Source organism: Bradysia coprophila, unplaced genomic scaffold, assembly GCF_014529535.1.
Source record: "Bradysia coprophila strain Holo2 unplaced genomic scaffold, BU_Bcop_v1 contig_70, whole genome shotgun sequence".
NCBI lineage: Eukaryota > Metazoa > Arthropoda > Insecta > Diptera > Sciaridae > Bradysia > Bradysia coprophila.
The window spans coordinates 3,530,294-3,550,815 of record NW_023503941.1 but is presented as its reverse complement, the minus strand read 5'-3'; the positions used below and the strand labels follow the sequence as shown (position 1 = coordinate 3,550,815).

The 20,522-nt window shown below is 36.4% G+C and overlaps 1 protein-coding gene and 2 long non-coding RNA genes across 7 annotated transcripts in view; 2 read left to right on the top strand and 1 right to left on the bottom strand.

The window, feature by feature from the left end:
* LOC119083775 (probable nuclear hormone receptor HR3) overlaps positions 1-20,522 on the top strand; it is a 126,043-nt gene that overhangs the window by 31,628 nt on the left and 73,893 nt on the right. For 2 of the 5 annotated variants that reach the window (XM_037193571.1, XM_037193566.1), the window contains exon 1: positions 12,768-13,140. The exons of the other annotated variants lie outside the window; for them this stretch is intronic. In XM_037193571.1, coding sequence (XP_037049466.1) covers positions 13,020-13,140 — 121 coding nt within the window. In that variant the 5' untranslated portion in view covers positions 12,768-13,019. Of the gene's footprint in view, positions 1-12,767; positions 13,141-20,522 lie in introns of those variants that run through there. 5 annotated transcript variants of the gene reach the window in all.
* LOC119083810 lies at positions 386-17,710 on the bottom strand. The gene is made up of 3 exons (XR_005088944.1): positions 17,701-17,710; positions 7,771-7,776; positions 386-554 (listed from the first exon to the last, which is right to left on the bottom strand). It is a non-coding gene; the product is annotated as an uncharacterized LOC119083810 (long non-coding RNA).
* LOC119083807 lies at positions 3,203-11,610 on the top strand. Its single transcript, XR_005088941.1, has 2 exons — positions 3,203-3,359; positions 11,456-11,610. It is a non-coding gene; the product is annotated as an uncharacterized LOC119083807 (long non-coding RNA).

Genomic DNA, 20,522 nt, shown 5'->3' with positions numbered 1-20,522 from the left:
ATCACAATCAGACTTTAACGCCGTTCGTTGAACTCGAAACTATGAAAAAATTGGTTAAGTTTGGGCAGCTTTTTACTTCGTGCAACTTCCTGGAATGCAACACAATTTTTCTGAGGTTTAGTTTACGTGGGATGATAGTGAGTGTGTCCAGCTACAACACCCCATAGTCGGTTTCACGGAAATGTTCTGTTGCAGGCCAGCAGTACTGTGCGAAAATCGACCATACTTTCATTGTTTACTCCCGAACGTACAGTGGCACCGACTCGTGCCTATACTCTAATGATAGGTCTTTTAGAGGCGCACATTCGCACAACATTTCAACTTTTAAAAAATCGTCTACCTCGAGTTAATACTAAAAAAGTGTTTTCCCTACCCTATCACATGTGCCTGCATTTTACCAATTTACACCAAAAGTACACAATTAATAGCAAAAAGGAAAAGATACGTATTGTCTAGAATTGAAAGACGAATCCAACGCGCTATAGCTCGCCCGGATCGCCGAACCCTTGTTTTCAAATTGGTTCAAGTTTTGGCGATATCACTCTTAAATTCAACTTAAAGCAGGAGCGCTGAATCTTATTTGATATGACAATGACGCGACTGTTTACAGTACCCAAATTGTTTACATTAGATTTTTGTTAGAAAGGGTTGCGACGATCAAGTGAAAACGCGGTATTTGCGGTATGATTTACCGTATTTTCTCCCATCAATAGACCAAATTGCGTTTTGTTGACAATTGGTCGAATGACATTTCTATTGATTAAAGCGCAGCGCTTTCTCTCCCGTGTGGGGAGAAAATAGAAATCTTCTCACTGGAACTGAAACTCGGTTTATGAAGGTATGGCGAATTGATTTTTCGTGCACGCATAACGCCGTTCAAATAACTATTGCGTCGACCAACAAATACAAAGCTTTTTGTTTTGACTCTTGGCCTAAGAGTGAAAACAGGAGTCTTGTTGGGTATCTTTTAACTCGAGTCAAAGGTGTGATAGGTAGCCGATGGTTACATCCCCTAACAGACTGAGTAAACTTTATTTTCCACCAGCAGTAAGCGATAAGCGTAAAATGCGTTAGTTTGTCCAATTAAGTCAATTTCCAACAAAAATTTCAACATTACCGGCTTTTGAGAACACTTTCTTATCTCCGAAACTTTCACAGCTCCCTATTGATTCCGAAAAAAATGTTTCCGTCTCTATCTTGATACCGATAGAATGAAAACTATTTCAAGCATTTTGTGTGCGCGTGTGTGTGTATGCTGTCCGATTGTTGAACAAAAGTGAATCTAATCCAAAAACCATAAAAAGGCAAAACAGAAAATCAACAGAGAAATATAACTTTCGCATTGTATAAGTGGCCCTTGATCCGCTGTTATCACTAAAAAACTAGCTCAACGATTGTCTCAAAACAATAACATGACCCAATATGACAATTGGTTTTTTTTTCGTTACACACGGGACGGAGTGTAGTTTCTAAGTCTAAGCGGTTTTTTTTTTTCGTTCTTATCCGCTCATTCAGCTGAGGGATAAGTTAAATGCAGAAAGGGGACATGTCCCAGATTCGCTAGTGAACATATCCCATTTCTGCATTTAACCATTCGGAGGGGCGACATTTCAACACGGTCAATTTCAATATCGTCAGGATTGACATTATCGTTTTTTTGAACGATAATATAGTCTTGGGTGAAAATATCATTCGACTGGGCGCTATTATCGTCCACATAGCGACATTATCATTCGCATGGCGATATTATCGTTCACAGAGTGATATTATCGTTCACAGGGCGATATTATCGTTCACAGGGCGATATTATCTTCACAGGGCGATATTATCGTTCACAGGGCGATATTATCGTTCACATGGTGATATTATCGTTCACAGGGTGATATTATCGTTACAGTGCGATGTTACCGTTTTCAGAGTGATATTATCGTTTTCATGGCGATATTATCGTTTACATGGCGATATTACCGTTCATAGAGCGATATTATCGTTCATAGGGCGATATTATCGTTTACATGACGATATTATCGTTCACAGGGCGATTATATCGTTTTCAGAGTGATACTATGTTATAGTTCATAGGGTGATATTACCGTTCATAGAGCGATATTATCGTTCATAGGACGATATTATCATCCACATAGCGATATTATCATCCAGAGGCCGATATTATCGTTCATAGAGCGATATTATCGTTCATAGAGCGATATTATCGTTCATAGAGCGATATTATCGTTCATATAGCGATATTATCGTTTATAGAGCGATATTATCGTTCATAGAGCGATATTATCGTTCATAGAGCGATAATATCGTTCATATAGCGATATTATCGTTCATAGAGCGATATTATCGTTCATAGAGCGATATTATCGTTCATAGGACGATATTATCATCCACATAGCGATATTATCATCCAGAGGCCGATATTATCGTTCATAGAGCGATATTATCGTTCATAGAGCGATATTATCGTTCATAGAGCGATATTATCGTTCATAGAGCGATATTATCGTTCATAGAGCGATATTATCGTTCATAGGATGATATTATCATCCACAGGGCGATATTATCATCCACAGGGCGATATTATCATCCACAGGGCGATATTATCGTCCACAGGGTGATATTATCGTCCACAGTGCGATATTATCGTCTTCAGGTTGAAATTATCGTCCACAGCGCGAAATTATTGTCCACAAGGCGAAATTATCGTCCACAGGGTGATATTGACAGTGTAGAAATGTACCAGCACCGTGGAAATCAATCAGTTTTGCAGTTTTTAATGCAATTTAACCGGTTGGTATAACCTAACAGGGTAAATTTTACAAGGAAAGTCAATTGGACGAAAAACAAAAGTTTCCTAATTTCGTACCAATGCAGAGCGTTAGTGGTCGTTAGTGTGCTTGTGCTATCTGTATCATTCATATATATATCACAATACCGGTGGTTTTTTGTTGTTGTTGTTATTAATTTTTCCATTTAAATAATTTTTTTTTTATTTCACACACACGAATGCATGATACGATTATTAACACACCAAGCGCAATATGTACAGCAGCAGCAGCAGCGAAAAAAGCACACAATACACAATTTTTCGTACAGCAAACATAACATTACATTTTCATTCAATGCAACGTTATGTTTTATAATGTGGAGTAGTGGAAGTTTCGTAAATTTTCAGCCAGTCTTTAGTCGAACATCGAACGGATCGGTTGCGCTGTGTGTGTATGGATATATATATAATTATTTATATATATTTTTGTCCCGCTATATTGAATGAGAAGAGAAAAACTCTTTTTTTCGGTATTTTATTGTACATCGCTTTATGATTTAATAGAAGTTAAACTTTTGTGACGGTATGTTTTGTACGGATGTAACACGGTGGAAGAAGAGGATCGGAGAGCTTTGAAATGATTTTTTTTTCGTTGGTCGAAGTTTTGAGATTTTTTTTAATTTTTTTTTTGTCATTTTGTTTCGGTTTACATAATCCGTTTAATTTCATTAACATAATCGAAATGCACGATAATCGCGAGAAATTTTTTTTAAATTTAAATTTACAGTAATCTCGCGGAACGAATGATTTTTTTGGTTGTTGTGTTGTGTGTAAAGTCTCGCTGTTTTGTTATTTTTGACCGTTTGTATCACTCCGAAAATTGATTGATTTCTCTCAATCGGTTTACCGATATGAACAATAAAGAGAAAACTGAACATTTGATGTGGACATTGTGGATGTTACAATAAAATATGAAAACAACTCTCACGGATTCGTGTGTACAGTACATGGTTTTGATATCAAATGGATTATATCAACTGCATCAAAGGATTGTGTTACATGATGACTAGTGTACATTGTGTGTTACATAAGTGAAGGATTATTCAATTAAAAATAATAAAAGAGAAAAACAAAAACAAATTGTGAATGTGTGTTCCTTGGGTGATACGACAAGACAAACAGAAAAACGAAAAGAAAAAAAAATCAATTTTGGATATTATACCAAGCTCATCATCAGCCACACGAATCGATTGGATTACACTTGATCATATGGATTATATATGTTTCTCTTATAAGAATTGAACGAAACCATCGAGACGAGACAGAAAAAACTACACAAAAAAAAAACAAAAACTCTGAAACCGAACTATAGTAATCGGTTAAGTAACTGTACACAGCACAATCAATATAATTTTATGTTTACCTGGGTGTATAATTTTACGGGTTCTTATGTTTAATTATTTAAAATCAAAAAAAAAAACGTTAGAGCGCTGCACGTATATATACTTATATCATACCCATCATAATATACAATACGCAGCCAGAGAGCATTACCTGACTCGAGACTATGTACAGTTTTGCGAACTGTTTATACCAAGTTATATTCAGCTTACGTTAATAGAGACACGGACAAAACCATAGTCAATGCTCATTAGTGCGTTAATTATCCGGAATTACTTTGAATTGTTCAATGTGCTCTCCGGTCATAACATTACCGACGAATTTTTGTTTATTATTCGGTTCAGATTTTTCGGAAATAAATTGAAAACAATTGATTTAACTCAGAAATTGATACAGTAATCGGATAACCATTTTGGCTACGATGGATATGTAATATCGGGAATCTATAGCTTTATTTATCCAGAGGGGTATTGTAGTTTCAATAACATATGACAGGTTCATCTGTCTAAAATGTGACGTCACTTTTGCTTTGAATAAGACTTCGTCTTGCGCTAACCCTTAAGTATACAAACAGTTGGTGAAATGAAATTTTCATACATTTTCCACACAAGCAAGTAAATTTTGACAGATGATCCATACATTTTCTGTCAAAATTTCATTTCACCGGCTGATCGTAGACTTGGCTTAAATTGATAAGACGCGAGGCATCGAAAGTCCTCAGAGAAAATTCGCCAAATTAACGATTATTTGAGAATAAAACCCTTGCAAAACTTTAGTGAATTATAAGGAAATCATTGCCCTGGCACCCAGTACCTCATTATTCTCCATATCTTTCATTCCAAATCTTTTCTAAACTGAGGGAATTCAAATAACTTAGTGTGTCTTTGGGCCAACAATGCCCGAAGACCCTTTGTAGAGAGTTTTCTCTTTAACAGAAATATTAGTCAGACTCTAGTTAACTCTAAGTATTCTATCGTTTGACAGTTAAGCGAGAAAAGGAGTTAGCCTCATGGTCTACGAAGATAGCAATGTTTCAGGCCAAAATTTAGGTATCGTCTGACGTTAGAGCGAGAAAATTATTTGGTTTTATGGTCACTTAAAACTGCGATGTTCATCTCTAGAAAACATAATTTTAGATTTAACAGAGTTTTAAAAGTCATCGATGTCCCCAGTCAATTAAGTGCTTCACGGTCCATGGTATTTTGGCGGAAAATTTGAATTCTGTAAGTCGCATTCAAATTTTGCGCCAAAATATCATGGACTGTAATAACATAATTGACTTGGATGACTCTCTAAAAAAACTGTCAAATGTGTTTTTTTAGAATGAACTAACTGTAGTTTAACCGATACGTCAACGCCAAACATATGATGGTGTGATTATTAAATCTACTACTTCTGTTGAAGAAAAGATTGCGCAAAGTCTATTATGTGCAGAATCTTTTACTTCATTTATTTTAACATTTGCTTTGCGATAAATGTCAACAATTACCGCAGGTCAACGCTTATTTTTGTCGCTGTTGCCAATAGCGGATGAGTAGCCGTTTCTCATAGGTCCAACAATTGTATTTTGTTCAAGTTCTTACTGACCGACAAACCACTCGAAGTTGCAATTAAAATTTCTTTTTTAATGCAATATCAAGCAGAAGAAAAGTGAACGGAGTGCCTGACTTTTCGAATTTCGCTAACAACCGTCACAAATCCTAGATTGAGACACTTTGATCACTGGTCGACTCAGAACTCGGGTATGTCCTATTAGTCACGGCAACGATATCTGATATCATCACGAATAATGACTTTAGTTCCGGCAACATCATGTGACAAATGTAACGAAAAGTTACTTCATATTACGTCACTGAATGCACCATAATCCAGCGAATATTTTCAAAAAAAACATTTCCAAAGAACTTGTGCAAAGAAAGAAGAATAACAAAAGTTTTCGCTAAGAGTTATATGCATCGTTGACCGAACTTTCTTCATATAATTAAAGATTCTCGGTGAGAGGCATCTCGTGTTCCCTTTCTATATGAAAATTCCGATTAACATTTTTCCATGGAAAGGAAGACGATGGAAATTCCGTTCTAAATTTCGTTGAATTATTTAAATTCTTCACTCAATGTAAACGTTCTCCGACTGATACTTAAAGCTGGGGAAACAATCAAAGTGAAGAACTAAAAGAAAAATGAATTAAACAGAAAGCACAAAGTAAGTGTCGAGAGTGCTTAAAATCACCTTACTGGAAAGATTGTTTCGTTGCCAGCGCAACTTCTATCCCTTTGAAAATACCTCTTCGGCTTTCGATGTATTTGCCTCACCTCCATTTCATCGAAAACTCATTAAGCAAAATATGCTCGCCAAGAAACTAACAAGAAAGAATGGAATGACTGAAAGCTTCCAACTATTCTCGTCCCAGTAATTCCGGAATTTCAACATCAACATTTTTCTGTTGAATTATTCCACCGCACAAATGAAATTTTATAATCCGCTAAACATGCGGATGGGAGAGAAAAGTACACAGAAAATGGGAGAAAATATTTCGTCCTTTTTCACGGAGTGATCGCTTTCCCGTAACAAATATGTTTCTCCCGCAAAAGAAACCCCACCGCCCTCCGTTCAACATCTGTAGTTATATACGTATACACACCCGGAATGTGTATAGGCGATTTCAAATAACTTGGACCCAACACAACATAGTTCCACATAGCCCTCTTCCGAACCATTTTCATAATATTTAACATCCATTTTTATGTATGTGCTATTATACTCACAGTCGTGGTGCATCGACTAGCCTACATTTACATAAGCTTCTTAAAAAAAAAAGAATTTGCTTTATTGAATGTAATACATAAAATCCATATGTAAGTTAGCAGGTATATGGCACACACAGTAGAATAGCCTATTTATTTCAAATACATTTTCCATTTATACCCATCGCATCGTACATACCCATATGTATACTATAAACAGTGTGTATGCGGCTATAAAGCTACATCTATACCAATCCTATACGTCGTTCTATGCGCATTCGGATAGCATTCTCCCTACACACATGCATAACAGAGCAGAAGAAGAAAGACAGAAAAAATAAATTTAAAAAAAAAACGTGAAAATACACACGAAAACAAAAACTCTTCTCGCTCTTCTTCGCTATCCATTGATTCCATTGAACTAACGTGATTACGTAACCAATCTTCGCCTGTATCTGCAAATGTGTTTGAGAGCAATGTGCGTAGTATCAAATGCATTTTTAGATTATTGTGCAATATGCATTTTCCGTGTGTGTTTACACTTTGTTGTTGTTGTTGTACGTATAATGCACACACACACTTGGAGAGAGAGGAAATCGTTCTACCACCACAACGGAACGTTTAAATACTCGTCGATCGAATTTGTGTTTATAAACTGGAATAGATTGTGTGCTGTGTGCTAAAGTGCATTTTGCTTGTTATATTTACCATAATTTCACACACATTTATGGGACGTACATTTTATGGGATTTATTTTCGAGGAACATTTGTTTTTGTTTTGCAGTTTTCTTTTCGGAAATGTTTTGGTTTCGTGGAAAAATCATTCGTTTTCACCTTCATCGGAAGAACGTTTTCCTTTACAATCGAAAAGCTTTGGCGAGCTTTGCAAGTCAACTGCATCAATCAATATTGTTCCTTGTTGGCTCGACACGCCATCAACTTTTTTAGGTCTTTTTTCCATAGGAAAAGAAGACCTATTGCGGGCACTTCATCTGTCCGTCCGTCCGTCCGTCTGTGTCTCAAATAAAATGTGATTGATAAAAGTTAAAATTGCAATGCTACTATGAACAAACCAACACCAGGCAAATCAATTATTATTTGTTATCTGGTAACCAATCGCTCATAGCAGACATTGCATTTTGAAAGTTTGGTAGTTGTTGGTAGTTGGACCCCCAAAATATTTAGCAGCAGAGATGTTTACCGTTTGAGAGCTACGCACCGAATGACGAAATTATTCTGCCTGCTTGCCTATTTATAACTCAACAATTTGGTAGTTGACCACCACGTTGGTAAATTGCAATGCTACTATGAGCAAACCAACACCAGGCAAATCAATTATTATTTGTTATCTGGTAACCGATCGCTCATAGCAGACATTGCAATTTAGTAGTTGTTGGTAGTTAGACCCCCAAACTATATAGCAGCAAAGATGTTTCTTACTCGAGAGATGCACACCGACTGACGAAATTATTCGGCCTGCTGGTCTATTTATAAATCGAGTATTTGGTAGTTGACTACCAAAGTGGTAGTTGACTGACTACCAAAGTGGTAGTTGACTGACTACCAAAGTGGTAGTTGACTGACTACCAAAGTGGTAGTTGACTACCAAAGTGGTAGTTGACTACCAAAGTGGTAGTTGACTACCAAAGTGTAGTGACTACCAAAGTGGTAGTTGACTACCAAAGTGGTAGTTGACTACCAAAGTGGTAGTTGACTACCAAAGTGGTAGTGACTACCAAAGTGGTAGTTGACTACCAAAGTGGTAGTTGACTACCAAAGTGGTAGTTGACTACCAAAGTGGTAGTTGACTACCAAAGTGGTAGTTGACTACCAAAGTGGTAGTTGACTACCAAAGTGGTAGTTGACTACAAAGTGGTAGATACAATGTAGTGACTACCAAAGTGGTAGTTGACTACCAAAGTGGTAGTTGACTACCAAAGTGGTAGTTGACTACCAAAGTGGTAGTTGACTACCAAAGTGGTAGTTGACTACCAAGTGGTAGTTGACTACAAGTGGTAGTTGACTACCAAAGTGGTAGTTGACTACCAAAGTGGTAGTTGACTACCAAAGTGGTAGTTGACTACCAAAGTGGTAGTTGACTACCAAAGTGGTAGTTGACTACCAAAGTGGTAGTTGACTACCAAAGTGGTAGTTGACTACCAAAGTGGTAGTTGACTAATACGGATGTTGTAGATATGTTTACTGTTTGAGAGCTGCACACCGACTGATGATATTAATCGGCTTGCTTGCCTATTTATAATTCCAAAATTTGGTAGTTGAATACCAAAGTGGTACTTGAATGAGTACCAAGCTAGTAGTGAACAGAAATTGAAAAAAAATGAAAAAAGACCTCACCAGGCTTCAGCCGGTCTATTCTTGTTTTGTTTTCAAGCGTGTACAGTTAGAGACAGTGAAATTTCAGCATGACTTTGCTGCAGCTGTTTTTCAGCTGATCCAAACAAACAATCAAAACTGTTTATTCGGTTTTACCACTACCACGCACGTGTCTGTAGCAGCTTCAAGTATAAACAGTCTTATATGTGTGTTTGGATCAGCTGAAGCAAATTCATTGCCTCTGACTGTAAATTAAAATCAATTCCTTTCCAATTGAATGCATTTTATGAAAAGAGCCTTATCCTCAAGAAATTCTGTCACAATATCTGTTGGTATTTCAACACCACACTAAAGACCTAAGTAAGAACTAGGGACTGGGTGATCATTATAGAAAGTCTTCCCTATTTTTCGGGGACCAGTCGACTGATTTTGTAAACTCAACACTCGCATTCTCTGTGGAAACATACTTCAGTAGCTAAGGCATGATTGGTGAATCCAACCGGTAAATTTCGTACAATTTTTTTTACCGATTGGATTCAGTTAAGCGTAATGAAAGTGTAAACCAGGTATGGTCTGTTGTCCGCCCGGAGGACATAAAAATTTGATTTTCGTACTTAAACGCACTCATTTTCATATTATTTTGACATAAAATGTTAGTGCGTTTAAGACGAATTCGCCGATCGACCATACCTGTTCTAGACTTTCATTGGTTAAGCGAGATATTGTTGGAGAATTTAGCCAAATATTATTGAAATGAGAAAGAATTCTGACAATTTTTGGGGTTTAAGAATATTAATTCTGGCAAACAAGTCGATGATTGCGTTTGAATCCGTTTACAAAATCGTTATATCCTCCACGGTGACATTAGACCTGGTAGTTTATAGGTTTGTTCCAAGTAATTGTAAACACGAACTTTGACAAACCGAACAACGACAACTTCATCCACAGCAACGTCGCTTACGTGATATTTCATACAAATCGAGCAACGTCGCCTACGAGATTTACACAAAGATATTATTGAGGTTATGGTTCTATGGATGAAATTTGACAATTCATATGGCCTTGGAACAAATCTATTAATCACCACAACTAGTGGGTGGGTACGTTCTATTCCTTGAAAACATCTATCACAGACTGTAGCTTCACATCACGAAGAACACCTAACGCAACCCTTTCTAACCTAACGCAACCTTCTCTAACCTAACGCAACGACAGTAAAACAAAAGAAAAATGGCATAGCACTACTCCTAGCACGAACACTTAATTTTCAAACGTCAAAAAACCTCTAAATATACATACGTGTCTGCTTGTACGATAGCAGGTGTTGTGTTATTCACATCAAGAAGTCATGATCCTGTCTTTACCAAAGAAAGTGGTATTTTGATTGAATCAGCTGTAGGACTAGAGCTCATAAAGTTGGCATTCAGTGTCCTTGTCAATATGTATGGTTGATAATGTCAAAATCTTTTACTTCATTTGTTTGACTTACACTTGGTTATTTACGAGGACATTACAATGAAAGTCTAGAACAGGTATGGTCGATCGGCGAATTTGTCTTAAGCGCACTCACATTTTATGTCAAAATAATATGAAAATGAGTGCGTTTAAGTACAAAAATCAAATTTGTATGTCCTCCGGACGGACCATACCTGTTTTACACTTTCATTGATTAATTAATGGCTGTGGTGCCATTTTCTTAAATTACTTTTTGAATTATTAACAAAATATTGTTACGCGAAGGAGACCTAAATTGATTGAATTTTTCTTTTGGTTGGACAGTATCTACAAAAGACAAATTTAAATTTGGTCCCTTTTGCTATGTGTAGCTAGAGTCAGCAATGAACGTAGATAACAAGGTATTGTCGATACATTAATATCGCTCGATTTAATTTGAACGCATTCATTATTCATGTCAAACTAATATGAAAATGAGTGAGTTTGAGTCCGTTTTTAAAATGGTTATGTCCTCCACGGTGACATGAGACCATACCTGGTAATTGACAGTCATTCAGAGCTATGATATCAATTAAATTCCAACCGATCGTTTGTCCCCTAGAAATGCAGTCCACTTACTGTGTCATAAGGGAAAATACTGCAAAGTGCGTTGCGTTACTGGCCGTCAATGCGTCGAGAACAAAATCGAATCAATTTATTTCCGAGAAATTATTTTTGTTTGAAAGAAAAATTATTTTGCCAATAGGAAAATGGGATAAATCAACGAATGTAAGAAGAAAACCGATAATTACAAAACCAATCGAAAAACATTTTTAAAAAAACAATTAACACCAAATGTATTGGAGGTACATTGCGTTTAATGATCGCATTAAATAAAAACCGCATCAACATCAATCAAAACAATATTTTTTTAACGAATCATTTGTTAAGTGGCTAAAAACAGACAGATTTGAAGAGAGTTTTTTTTAATACCGAATCGAACGCATAGGCAACAGCGAATACCGAATTAGTGACAATGTGAATGATGGTGAACGTGAGTTAATATTCCGACAAACAATTGCAATCTATACAGGCACTAGCACACATAGGAAAAAAATATTTAATAATAATTATTAACAACGAAGAAAAATATGAAACAAAAAAATGGTTTTATAAATTGAGCTTAATAATAATAATACCGAGAGGAGAAAGAAAACAAAAAAAAAATTCGTTCGTTCGTATAGAAATGTTAATCGTAAAAATCAAAATTAAAAGTGTCTTATGCAATCGATTTATTTTGAAAATGAATTTCGTTGAGTTTTTAATTTAAAAAAAAAACCTGGAAGATATTACGTCGTCTTGTGTGTTAAGTCTATGTGTCGTGTGGGCATAATAACCGAAGCTTTATGTGCGCGCGTTTTTTTTCCTCCATCTTCTCACTTTTCTCATTTCTTTTCTTCATCAACTTTTTTTTGACAAAGAAATTAATTTCGTGAAAGTGATTACACCGCGAACGGGCTCGGCGTATGACTCTGATGTATGTAGATGAAATTGAATAAAATTTAACGAAAGAGAAAAAAAACGTTGAGAAAAGAAAAACCGAAATTAAGAGTACCTTATAATTGACAAGACAACAACAACAAAGTAAAGAAACAACAGAATAAACAGCAACACCAACCACATGTTAGTTAAATGAAAACAAAACTGTGATATCACGTAACCTTTTTAGTGTTTTCTCCGATTTAAAAACTAGATAAAAATTACAAAGCAAAAAAAGAAACAATTTACATAAAATATAACCAAAGTGTCTGCGCCTCTGATCTACTGACAAAAGTTCGACATTTTTACACACCAATTTTACTTCAATTTTTTTGCGCTTTGCAACGTCAAAATCGACGACATTTTGAAACTTTTTAATTCATTTTATACCAAAAAGAAAACAAGAAACTCAACATTGTAAGGACTAGATTTGCAACCAAATTACCACTCACTTTCAAAACAATTTCAAAACAATTTAATCTAAAGAAATACGAGAAAGAGAGAGAGAGAAAGAGAGAGAGAAAGAGAGAGAGAAAGAGAGAGAAAGAGAAAGAGAGAGAGAGAGCTACGAAATATTGTGATAAAAGGAGAAGAAAAAAGTGACCCAAAAAATTCATCCTTTCCGAATCATCGGATTCGCCGTCATCATCATTTCGCCATGATCCCATCGGATCACTCAGATCATCAATGAAAGCACGAAACAGTTCTGTTAGCTAACCGGTGGTAAATTTGAAGCAAAACAAGAACTGCAACACTAAGACACTAAGTTCGATTCGGTCGAGTGAATTATAATGTATACCTCACGGATGTTTGATATGTGGAGCCAAACCAAATTGGAGGCACACACTCCACCGCTGCAGACTAATGTGCAGGCAAATAATGCCCAAACACAATCGAGTGGATCGATAAAAGGTAAATTTAATCACAAAATTGTTTAGGTCTTAAGAAGTCTTAAGAAGTCATTTAGGTGCTGGCGGGTCAAAAATCGTTCTTTTCATAGAAGTTTCATGAACTTTTGACGGCCCTAGCATATAAAATTCATTACAAAACTCGGGATAACAGCTACAAATTGTGTGTTACTGACTATGACTGTGTGTTGTGTAATGTTGTGAGTATGAATGAGTAGATCGAATGCGAAACTAGTGATTATTTGTACTCTATGGAGAAAAGGGGGTTCAAAAATGCAGAAAATCGTGTGGACGTCCTTTATAGATGACGCATTCAGAATTGAGGAGATTTCATTTTCCATAAAGTCCTTGTAGAATTCCTGCAATGAATGGAGTGATAGCTAGAATATTGGAAAAGTATTTCGAGAGAAATTCTAAATTTGAAGAACCGACCGAACTGTCCTACCTTCTTAGATAGAGTTGCTTGTCTACACTACACGACACATCTACAGTGCTGGACTGATCATGAATTCGGGCGATTCCCAAATGGCATTTTGATAAGAAAAAGAACTTTCTTCGAATTTTAAGTGACTTTTCTTAATTTCCCCCCAATGGTCTTTTGGTACCCAGTCCAGTACTCCACATCTATCTATCTATAAATTACTAAATATTAACATCAATGACGAAACTTACCGATTCTAGCTCTAATGACTACTACTACTACTATAGCGACGCGAAGGATATCTGTTTCAAATTTTTCTTTTGTTTTCCTGTCAAATAAAAAATTTGAATTAGGTCTCCTTCGCGCTGCTTTGTGTATCTAGAGCTAACGTTGCCTCATACTCTGAAAGACATCTCCATTTTATCTCAATCCGTTTATTTGACAGATGGGTCTAGACAATGGAGCACATGTTAGAGCCCGCCTCTTGTAACACGTTCTCGATTTGCTTAAACTAGTGTGTCAAGTAAAACGAGACCTAAACGGAGAGATCTCCGTTTTGGTGTGAACGCAACCTTAGCACTTTTATGAAATCGTTAGCGCTACATCAGCGCTGCACTCCTTACTCGAAAGTAGGGTACCGTTTGTTTTCGCTGATTTGAATTATTTTCTAAGGCTGCCAGCGGAATTACACCGTTTAGCTCTCCGTTTACGTTCTAACAATGGAAAGTGGTAGGAGCTTCAATTGTTCACTCGTAAGCGGAGTGCTAAACGACGTAAGTCCGCTGACAGCTTAAGAGTGATATCGCCAAATCTTCAGGTGATTTTTTTAACTTAGGAAACAAGCGGTCTCCGATTTTAATGAGTGATAGCTCGTTGGATTCGTCTTTCAATTCTAGGAAACACGTGTCTTTCAATTTTTCTTAAAAAAAATTGTTTTCTTCGAAAAGCGCTCAAAAGTGAAGACATGTCAGAGGGTACCGAAAACAGTTTTTCGGCAATAACTCAAGAAAAAATTATTTTAAATTGTTGTAATTTTGTACGATTGTCGGCCTTGAAACGACCTACAGGTGGAGTATACGCACCGCTTGGTGCTAGTTGATCCACTAGAGTTATGACTAGAAATATAGTGAATGTTCGGAGAGTCCGCCTTTTCTCCAGCTTCGATGTACCACGGAGCTGAGTATGGGGTGCTGTAGCTGGCCTCACCCACTATCGTTGCACATATAAATGAATCCAGTACTTTTGGGCTGCAAGCCTACAGAAGTCTTGAAAAAAAAGTTGGTGCCAAAATGTAGATTTTTTCCTTCTGTCTGAGGGCCCAACTGCCAGAACAGCAACTTTTTTTTCAAGACTTCTGTAGGCTTGCAGCCCAAAAGTACTGGATTCATTTATATGTGCAACGATAGAGCCTTTTGCTTGGGAATGTCTTCGGAGTAGTTACCTTAACCTCACATTTGTGAGTAAATACTTCAGATAGTTTGGTCAAATTATCATCACTCTGAAGTACTTTTGTGAATCATTCCGTGGCACCATGTCTCACGCCACAATCTCTGTAAAATCACCTTGACCGTAAATAGTTCCTGATATGATGCTCACTCAATGTGAGCCCATGACCAAAGTCATGAATCTAATCTTCCCAAACAGATCTCCTCAATTACGTGAATTCGGCTATGACACCAACATATGTTCGAAAAGATTGTAAAAAAAATCGTTTAGCGAAAATTGCTGAGATTTTGTTCAACGCGCTCAAATGTAAAAATTTTTGTGACGAACGAACGGTAAGAAAAGTGAAAGTAAAATTTTTGGGACTTATTAAACGTGTTACATATACCGATGCATGGAGCCAAAATAGCAATTTGTTCGCTATACACATTTATTACATCATCAGACCGATCCGAGGGTATTCAATGTCGATAAATGAATTAATTTTGGTAATTCGATCACTCTCCCAGAACGACATTTTTTTCCCTCCATGCGGGATGAATGATCTTTGGCGTTCAATTGGTTCCAATTTTTTTTTTATTCATTTTCGTTACTTCGTTCGAGATAATTAGTAGATCTACGAACGATGTTCTCAGTGAACAGATAACCGAAATTTGAAGTGTGAAAAATACGGAAAAAAACCCGAAAAAGATGCGGTACTTTCCGCACTGAACGGCCAGCGAAAAAGAGAAGGTAAAAGTCGAATGAACCAAACGAAACTTTGACACTCATATAACTCTTTAACCGACCAGAGTTGTATATTATATTGTATGTATGGTACGGCTGGTGCTGGTTATACATGGAATTTATTTACGGTTATTTTTCGTCTTTTCTTTATTTTTTTTTCATGCACAACGTTAACCAATATGACGATATTTGTACAGTTATTTTACCTACCTAACTGTATATCATAAGTTTATTCGAAGCCGAAATTATTTTGCTCTCGCGGTGTCTGTGTGTGTTGGAAAAAAGCAGTAAATTTTAACAAGTCGATTTTTTTCTGAAGCAATAAAAAAAAGAGTTTTTTTTCTTTCCTAAGCAAAATGCTTGAAGATAATTAATGTTCGTGGGTAAATATGGTGTACCTTATTGTGATGATGATCATTGACGACTCGGTTTTTTTTTCTCCTTCTTCTTAAATGACATAATAAATCGGTTCTTCGTTCTGTGAAGATGAAGGCAATTTTTTTTCTATATTGATGCGAACAGGCATCGTGTCGTGTCTTCATGTAACTACATGTGTTTATTGACTGAAAATAGGTAAATGTTCCGTTTGGTGCAATAGGAGCTTAGGGTCACGTAGCAGTTTTGGTTGCCTGTTCTAATGTTTCAACCATGGAAACAATAGAGATTTGAATAAAATAGAGATTTGCGTGCTAGTTGGGTGTGTAGAGGTTGGGGTGGTAGGTGTGGATGAACTGATGGCATTTCGAGATTCAGGTTCAGGTTCGAGATTCGAAAATTGCAATGTTCAGTACTTTACAACTTTTGATTCGATTTTGTTTAGAGACCTCACTAATAGCCTTTTACGACCAATAACAAGTGCAATCTGGACCCTCGATGTATTTTCCATACTCTCCGAAGAAAGTTAGACGCTAAGTTGATATCTCGCCTAAATGTAGGCTAGACAATGTACGTACACAAATTCATCGTATTTGGGTTACATCATACGAGTCATTCAATATGTACCAAACACACTGCAACCACCCGAATTATGAAGCTTGAGTGAACTTTAGGACTGAACCAATCGCTAGAAAAATTCCTTGTGGTAATGTCTGAGTCAGACAGTCTGACACGGGAATCGAACCTGGATCGTTATGGTGGAAGGCTAGTTCGTAACCACTGAGCCATTCCGTCCAACTCACAATCTTTTGGTCCGTAAGTGGTAATTCAGAGGCTTCCGCTAAAAATACGATTATGAGAAGGAGATGGGAGCTTATTTTCTAAGCGACACGACTTTCCAACTCGACACCATCCTGCTTCCTTGATAGATCAACGTTAGTGTCAGACAATGTTAGTGCTTTCTATTTTCGATATTTGTGTTACCATGAATGGAGCATGTAATCTAGCAGGTGAGAATGGAGGAACGCAGTATCAGTGTTGCCTTTAGCTGTCTTAATGCCAAGTTAAAGTTTTGAATTTGCAAGCTCCGTCGAACATTTTTGTTCTATGCGTCAAATGTATCTGCATGTCTCGGGGGACTCAAAAACATTTTCCTCGTATACGGCAATATGTTGGAAAAGACGACTCCCGTCTCTGCTCTGGCAAAATCATTTTTTTGTCCTGAGACCTGCCTTGTCCAACAAACAATCTTTCTTTTACTAAGTACCGATTTTAGCTGGATTAAATCAGTGTTAACTCTCAAACATAGATTCGATTCTCTAAGATCGGAAGTTCAAATGTACATGCACGTGGTAAGGACTTTTATATGGTAAACGCTCATTCTAATGATCCGCTAAAATTCTTTAAGAAATCGACAGAGTTCTCTAATTGTTCGCTGGCTTCCTTAACAGCTAACAAAATTTCTCTTACACTTCGCTTGATGCTGCTGAGGATTATCTAATTGCTCACAAAAATTGTTCCAAACATTGCAGAATGATCATGTCCGGAGCGATAGCGGAGGACTTGACGCAGTCTAACTTCCAAAAAAAGAACGAAGACATTTTTTTGAGACGCGGCAACTATATATAGGCGAGAATTTAAGTTTCTTTCCTTTGGCCTGTATTACCACAAATCCCATCCTATCTTATTCGCGCTTCAAATACGAGCAAAACGAGCTATCACTCGACTATGTCGCTTTAAAATTGCCGGAGATTCATCGTTTTGAAATTGGCACTTTTCATAGAAAATACACCAAATTAACGTTTTCCAAACAATCAAAATCTTTCAACTTACTCTGTATGTTTCTATCTGTCTATCTATCGACGGTCGATCTCGGAAACTAGTCAGCCAATCTCCATGAAATTTTGCAGGAACCTCAGGGTGGGCATAAAAATGAAATTGTGATATGCCATTACCCCAGGAAAAACCAGAATTTTGTTTTATTGGCCTCGAAGTGGTTTCTGAGTGTGGTTTTCGAGGGTCGGGAACGCGTTTTCGGCTGTAGCTTAGCTGTATTGAAACCTACAGAGGCGTGCGACCCATCAAATGAAAGGTATTCATAACACGATTCGAACAAAAAAATAATTAAAAAAATCGGGGCAGATTCGTTTGAGCTAGAGTGATTAGAGTGACCAAATTTTGAGCTACTCGAGCGTAGGATGAAAGGACTAATATTTTTTTGGGTTATGAGAGATAGAGAATTACTTTCTTCGGCAAAGTCTCAGAGTTTTACGAGTAGAACAGAGGGGCATATGTGAAAAATGTCGAAAGTTGGAAATGGGTGGGTCAATTGGGGTTTTGGAGATATTTCTTGAATGGTGGCAGATAGAGAATTACTTTCGTCAAATTTTCGATTTTCGTCAAATTTTCTGAATTTCGTCAGATTTTGGAATTTTGTCAAATTTTCGAATTTCGTCAAATTTCGTCAAATTTTCGAATTTCGTCAAATTTTCAAATTTCATCAAATTTTCAAATTTCGTCAAATTTTCGAATTTCGTCAAATTTCGTCAAATTTTCGAATTTCGTCAAATTTCGTCAAATTTTCGAATTTCGTCAAATTTCGTCAAATTTTCGAATTTCGTCAAATTTTCGAATTTCGTCAAATTTTCAAATTTCGTCAAATTTTCGAATTTCGTCAAATTTTCGAATTTCGTCAAATTTTCGAATTTAGTCAAATTTTCGAATTTCGTCAAATTTTTGATTTTCGTAAAATTTTTGAATTAAAACTGTAAACTGTTACAAAAACCAGTGTTGACTACACTTCTAAAACGACTGATATCCCAACAAAAATCTCTTCGAGAAAAGTGTGACGCAGTCTTTGAAATACAATTTCTAAAATGAATGATATCGCTAGAGTTGACGCTTTCAGCTTCGTTACGCAAAAATTATATTTTACACCCAATTAGTTCAAACAAGCTGGCTTAGGTTTTCTCATCATCTGCCAAATAATTTTTACAAAACAAAATTTAGACTGGAAACAACCAAAATTTTACCGAAAAAATCTGCGTCGCATGTGGCAGATAAATTTTCTTGCTGGTCTGTTCCTGAACATCTGCCACTTTGCGACGCAGATTTTTTTGGTAAAATTTTGGTTGTTTCCAGTCTAAATTTTTTTTTTTTAAATTATTTGGCAGATGATGAGAAAACCTAAACCTAAGCTTGTTTGAACTAATTGGGTGTAAAATATAATTTTTGCGTAACGAAGCTGAAAGCGTCAACTCTAGCGATATCATTCATTTTAGAAATTGTATTTCAAAGACTGCATCACACTTTTTTTCGAAGAGATTTTTGTTGGGATCGTGAATTTCGGCAAATCTTACGCTCTGAATCATTTGTCATTACACAAAGCGTCGTCGTTTAGTTTTCTCATTGTCGCAATTTAACTTCAAATGGATTTTAATTAATAACAAAAACCATCAACCATTTGTCTAGTTTCTATGAAGGCAATATATATACATATCGTACGCTTCGTACGTACATATACGTATTATAATATGCACATTATAGCACCAAAGCTTCGCGAATAAAATATTATTTCTACAAACACTCAAAACATTATACAACAGTTTCTTGGCCTTTAAGTTGCACCTCTTCTAAAATGCATGCAAAACTTTTCTATATTTTCATGCGAAGTTATAGATGATTAAATTGTGAGAAGAAGCCGAAGCAAAAAAAAAAATTTTTTCTCGCAGCGCAAAAACCATTTGCTCCTCGGCAAACAACATTTTTTTTTCTGAACGGATAGAACTATGAAAAGCGTAATTTTTTCTTCATCAAAACTACTAGTCTGTATGTAACGTACATGTAAATTCTAAATAGTCAAAGCAAGACAATATAGTCATAGACATATAGAAGCGATAGAGTCATAGTACAAAGTAAATAGGACAAAGTTGAATAGACCAGCCAAGGACGACAATTTTTCGTTTGTGTATAGCAGTCGGTATTATACGTTTGGTTTTTCAACGCTTTTTCTCTCTCTCTCTCTCCCTCTCTCTATTTTCTATCATTTTCTGAACGGTCGGTCTCTGTTGCTCTGCCGGAAAGTGGATACAATTGAAAATACGTTTCAGTTTTTCGAAAATGAAAATGTAGAAGAAGAAAATAATACGAAAAAAAAACCAGCAAGACTTTAGCTTTTAGCTTTATGGGTCTTCTGTGCGCTCGTCGCATTCATAATGATGATGGTTAAAAGTGTTTATCTGTATGCGAATACAAATTTGAATTAAATGCACATTGCACATGCACTTTTTGAAAGAGAGGCGAACACAGAGCAGAGAAAAAAAAATCCGATTTTTTTCCCTTCTGTTCATTATTTATGATTACGAAATAGAGTGGTCGTGCTGCACACCAGTATGTGTTGTGTGTTAGATTTTTTTTTTTTT